Source organism: Montipora foliosa, chromosome 2 (assembly GCF_036669935.1).
Source record: "Montipora foliosa isolate CH-2021 chromosome 2, ASM3666993v2, whole genome shotgun sequence".
Lineage (NCBI taxonomy): Eukaryota > Metazoa > Cnidaria > Anthozoa > Scleractinia > Acroporidae > Montipora > Montipora foliosa.
In genome coordinates this window covers 29,651,673-29,657,672 of record NC_090870.1, presented here as the reverse complement: position 1 = coordinate 29,657,672, position 6,000 = coordinate 29,651,673, and the positions used below count along the sequence as shown (strand labels likewise).

At 41.5% G+C, this 6,000-nt stretch overlaps 1 protein-coding gene across 1 annotated transcript in view; it reads left to right on the top strand.

Annotated features, from left to right (window-relative positions):
• Positions 1-275: 275 nt before the first annotated feature.
• Positions 276-6,000, top strand: part of LOC137992809 (N-alpha-acetyltransferase 35, NatC auxiliary subunit-like) — a 30,281-nt gene continuing 24,556 nt past the window's right edge. The window contains exons 1-2 of the mRNA XM_068838331.1: positions 276-509; positions 768-841. Of these exons, the coding sequence (XP_068694432.1) occupies positions 424-509; positions 768-841 (160 nt within the window). The 5' untranslated portion in view covers positions 276-423. The remainder of the gene's footprint in view (positions 510-767; positions 842-6,000) is intronic.

Below are 6,000 nucleotides of genomic sequence, written 5' to 3'. Positions count from 1 at the left end.
CCCTTGAATTCTACGGTGGAATTGTAACCGTGGGAACATTTCATCCAGGAATATTTGATTCCATTTGGTGGGCTCATGAGAATTCAGTGTTCAGCCTTGGTATTTTATTCTGACCGTTGACAACCGAGGAACTGATAATGGCTCAATTCGCGTCGAATCTAAAAAAAAAAAAAAAAAAAAAAAAAAAAAACCTAACAGGAAGGAAGCGACCCACAATGGCGATAAAGCTAGGCTTTTTAATTGAGAATTATTTCGTAAAATTATCGTCTCAGGTCTCTTATCGGAATTCCCAAACAAATCCTTATATTTTTGTTTGCTTTCCCTCACACTGAGCTTGGGGTGCCTGCGGTGAATTAAGCCATCCCAGGTTGCGCTCGGTATGCTCAAAATTACTGGGCCCAAGAAGAATAAGGAATTTCCAAGATGGCGGACTCCGAGACTCCGCAGACTCAAGATGATCAACTCTCTGAAAGCCCTTTAATAGGTGATCCAGAAAATGCAGAAAATAGGTTCGTTATACATAAGCTTATGTCTTTACCATTTGATAACTTGAGCTTGCAGGTCTAAAAATTAGCCAAATATTCCTGGTAATCGACAGATAATTCTGTGTTTGAGTCGAGCTTCCACCTACATGTACAACTGTAAGCTTACATCGTGCATCTTGCACGCATTTTACTTGCGTGTAGGTGCTGTTATTCCTGTGGCCAGTACTGTATATAAGCTTATGACTTGTTTTTATGTTTATTTTTTACATTTATTCGTCACAGTGATGAACTGTCTGTCCTTACAAGCGAAGTCGTGAGCGGTGTAGAATCTATTACAAAAGCACTTTCGAAGTTGGGTGAGTACTGTTAAGCAAGAAATTACTTATACAGTTGTACATGAAGTATAGTACATTCAAAAGTCGAAATTAATACACCTTAGCGTTTTAAGGGATAGAAGAGATGGTATCTACATGTATGGAGACACTGACCAGGACGGTCTTTTTCTATGTAATTACACTGTACATGTATCTGATATTACCGTTACATTTGTTCAATAGGATGCTTGAAATGTTTGCAGTGCCACAACAATAGTTATAATTGTTTTGGTTCTATTACATTCCATGCCAATGTATTTTAGAATAATTATCTCAGGAAGGGCATCACTTTGTATATGGGACACTGAAAAAGCAGACTGCAGACTGTGCAGACCGTCTGTAAAATGAAGATTCGGTTAGCCTGAATTAGGCCTAAATAACATTCAGGTTAGCCTGTTTACGGTTAGCTCTCAATAATAGTGAGGGTAACGCCATATTTTACCCCTGGTCTGCACGGTCTGCACAGTCTGCAGTCTGCGTTTTGGCGTGACCAACTTTGTATGCGCTGTTAGAAAACAGTCCTAAGAAAATATGCGCGCTGATTGGTTAAAAATCGTGTTTCTATAACTCGATGGAGACACAGATCTAGGCCAAGCTGTTGATGTAGTGATGGCACGAGCAAAGAGAATTTACATTTTGATAATTAGAGTTAACAAGTTGTTTTCCTTTTTCTCGTCGCGTTGTTTTCTAAAAGAAATAGAAAACATGTACTCTGTGTTTCTATCGAGTTATAGAAACACTGGTGAAAGTTTGGGAGAACTTGAAAAAGCTGTGGAAACACTCGCCCCACAGCATTTCTGGTTCTCCCAAACTTTCACTTGTGTTTCTACATTGTATAACTCGAAAGAAACACGGTACGTTTTCTATTTCTTAACTAACGAACATACTTTATGTGGAATCAGATCAGCATGTAAATGTGGAAAGGTCTTTTATCATGCAACTACCCTAATGTTCAACTCCTGTCTCCTCTCAGAAATTGAAAGCCATTTTATGATAAGTGTTGACAGCTACACTTATCAACAGCCCTCTCCCTTGAACAGGGTACCCCCATTATAAACATTACATGTATTAATTTTGTGACCTCACACGGAAAAATGTACACTAACGCTTGTCTGTTTAATGTCTGAAAGCATCAGTCAGCCGTTATTTAGAATCTGTTAGTAACCGGTTCACGAAAACCTTGTAACTGTTAGAAAAATTTTGCATTTGTCTGTTGATTTGGCATTTAGAAGGACCATAATGGTGATTTTGGATTGGCGCACTCAAATACCTGTATTAATTTAAGCTTACTTGTGTTGTCTTATACCCGAAAAAGTTTCGTAAAAGTTTCCTTGAGGAATAGCTGACAAAAAATAGATCAATCCTGGCAACAAAAGGTGGTGGGCAAAGACAAAGCATAAAGTTAAACATGTTAACCAGAAAAGAGTTTCGCTGGCTGACAAATTTTTATTAATGTTCACTTTGCTTCATGGCTTCTGATAGGATGCGGAAAAAAATTTAAAGATTATGCGGAAATTTTTGGCCATATTACATGTATGCGAAAACATGCGTTAATTATGCGGAAATTACACCGGATTATGCGGAAACTTAAACAAGTCATAAAACTAATAATTAGGCCCGTCCAATGTATTTACATGCTTACGGTAACTCCGTAATCGAAATTGCAACCAATACAATCGCATTTGTGACTGAATTTTTGCCCTTTGTGATTAAAATACATGGAGGAGTCATCAATTTGCGACCAGCTTTCACTGTTGAAATAAAAGGGTTAGCAGTTGGGATTTTCCCGCAACTTTTCGTAAAATAAATAAAGCGATAAAAAATTATTTTTTTTTGTCATCATGAATTTTGTTTCAATTTGGAGATAATGGAGCAAAATTGTAATACCTTTGGAGCGCGATCCATTCCCTCGATCATTGACTTTGATTCACCGTATTTCGGAATAAGAATACGTGAAGTGCTGAATTCAAAACGGTATGTCTGGCATTTTGAAGCAACAAAGATAATAAAGATATGTTTAAAATAGCATTTTAGCAGGTGTTCGACATTTTTAATGTGAATCTCCGTAAAAACAAAGGATTTCTAACTTGTATTCCATGTAATCCTATTCCAGACTACGGTCAATCGAACGCGCCCTTAGGTTCTTATCAGTTACGCCATTTGCTGAAGTGTAACTGTTTCTCGTCCAATGGAAAGCATTGTAGGAACAAAAACTAGTGTCCAGGCTCATTGGCGAAAAAATGCGTGGAACCTGCTTACGATCTTTCTTACGAACTTTCATCTTGCGAACGAAATGGTGTGTTTTCTTCAATGTTCAGGAAAATAAGCGTTTCAAAACAGTCAATTTCTTCGGCTTTTATGTTTTTGAGGATGTTAAGGAGCTGCTTTATCACTAATATCAGATATTTCTTCTGTTTTTTGCGGAAAATATCGGAATTATGCGGAAGATGCGGATTTCAGTGAATTATGCGGATCCGCATCGCCGCATCCTGTCAGATGCCATGTTGCTTGATGCAACTTGTTAAATCTGGTAAGGCATAAAGATAATAGCAGAAATGTCTGTGAACACAACAAGTGTCTTTTAATTGCTTTTTCGCGATCAGTCCGGCGTTCCTAACCTCACACTCTCAGTCAGTGGCCTATCTACAGTAGGTACGTCATGTTACTGCATCTCCTTTTTTTTAGCAGTTAATGATCTCTTAAAGGAAAAGGAGCTAACAGTTTTCAATGTATCTTTGAGGCTTTCTAAGAGCTACCCGGGGGCTCAAACGAGTCAAACACGCTCCTTCCTGTGAGGGCTCATTCACTGGAGGATGATCTTCAGGAACATGCAGATCTCTGGATGCTTCGTGGCTTGCCCTCGATACTGAAGAAAGGTCTGGTACCAAAACGCTTGTTGGAGTTGGCTGAAAGGTCTCATGGCACGAATGCTGTGGTCCGGAGGGCTGGCCTCGAGGACCCTTCGTGTCATTCTCCGATTTCTTCTCACCTTCCCATTAATGGAGTCTGTATAACTACAGATCTGGGTGCTTCGTGTTGCCTGACTACGGTCCCCTTTACTTTCAGGTCTGGGATCCAGACGTGGTTGCCAGGTGACAGCTCATCTCCTTCCACAACTCTGTGTCTATGGTCATAGTTGAGTTTCATTTTAGCACAGTACTCCTTTTCCTTTCTCCTGATCTGATCTAAAGTCAGGGGTCTTGGGCTTCAGCTCCTCCAGTTAGCAGGGAACTCTTGTGCATACATGTAGTCTATGGCCCATGCTAAGTTGCGCTGGCGAATAACCATGGTGCAATGGAGTATCTTTGTAGGTCAGGAGGGCCAAATACTTGTCGTCACTCTTCTTTAAGATCATCTTCATAGTTTGGACCGCCCTCTCCACTTCCCCATCGGATTGGGGGTACGGTGGAGAAGTGATGTGCTCGAATTGCCAGTTATCAGCAAAGGCTGTAAACTCCTGCAAGTCGAACTGTGGACTATTGTCCATAAACAGAATGTCAGGGATTCCGTGTCTGCTGAAGATCCTCTTTAACCGCAGGATAGCCTGAGCGGCATTCACATTCCTCGGCATTCGGGAGATCTCCACATCTCTTGAAAAATAATCTATAGCGATGAGATAATTCTTGTCTTTGTGCTGGAAGAAATCCATGCCGACTCTAGCCCAGGGTCTATCAGGAAATTAAGTTCTTTGTGGTATTTGTCACATGTGGCACAGTTTCGCACAACCTTCGTGATATCTTGGTTGATCCCTGGCCACCAGAATGAGAAGGCAGCATTAGCGCAAGTCTTGTTTACTCCTTGATATTCATCTTGTAGACATCTCAAGACATCTGGCCTTAACTTTGGAGGTATGACAAGTCGTCATCCTCTCAGGAGTGGCCCGTAGACTTTCCGCTTTATATCAGGTCACCTGTTCTGCACATACTGCATCACCAGTCAGCCCAGTGTAAGTTCCCATGTGACTGCTAAGTCCTCCTTCTCTATCTGGGCGTAACGGCACTCAGTCTCTGTTATAGATCTGCTGGCATGTGCCACTGGTCTCAAATCACCAGATGGTTGTTTTTGCATAAGAACTGCACCTAGTCCAAAACTGCTTGCATCTGCTGAGACAGTAAATAATTGTTGTCTCCTTTTCCGGATCGTAAAGTGCGAGAACTTGCTTGGATGCCATGTTAGCTTTTAGCCTCTTGAACGCTTCTTGTTGGATTGGGCCCCAGACCCATGCATTGTCCCTTTTAAGTAAGTCCCGTAAGGGCATCGTCTTCTCCGCCAAATTTGGGCAAAATTTCAAGGTGATTAACCAATTCCAAGAAGTGTCTCAGGTCTCTAATGTTTTGGGGTTCTGGCATGTCCACGATGGCTTGGACCTTTGATGGATCTTTTCTTACACCTTGACTGTCCAGAATATGGCCCAAATATTGCAACTTACCCTGGGAGAATAGACATTTCTGAAGGTTAAGGGTAAGCTTCCTCCTACTAGCCTGTCAAGGACTTAATCGAGTTGCCGATCATGTTGGGCTTGATCTTTACCCACGACTAAAATATCATCCATACAGCACTTGACCCCTTCTATTCCGGAAAGTTCTTTATCCATCCTTTTCTGAAAATGTTCTGGGGCTGATGATATGCAAAAAGGCAAATACTTGAACATATATTTGCCAAAGGGTGCTATGAAGGTAGTCAGCTTGGCACTTTCAGGGTTGAGAGCAATCTGATGAAAGCCAGAGTTTGCGTCAAGCTTGGAGAAAACTGAACCTTCTGTAAGGCTTCCCAGAGTTTCTTCAATGGTCGGCATTTGATAGACTTCTCTGCGAACTGCTTGCTTAAGCTTTGTGAGGTCGACGCATATCCACACTCTGCCGTCTGCTTTTTGTACCACCACAATCGGCGAACACCATTCTGTCGGCTCATCCACAGGTTCGATAACATCAAGTTGCAGCACGCTTTCAATCTCCTCCTTCACTTTTTTCATAAGTGGCAATGGTACTCGCCTGGGGGTAGTCAGACAAAAGGGTGTGGTCCCTTCCTTGAGACGAATTGTATGCTCACCTTCCAGTTTTCCAAGGCTCTGAAAAAGCATTGGGTATTTCTTTACAAGTCGTCCTTTACGCTAAAGGGCACAGGATTGTTACCTGCAGGCA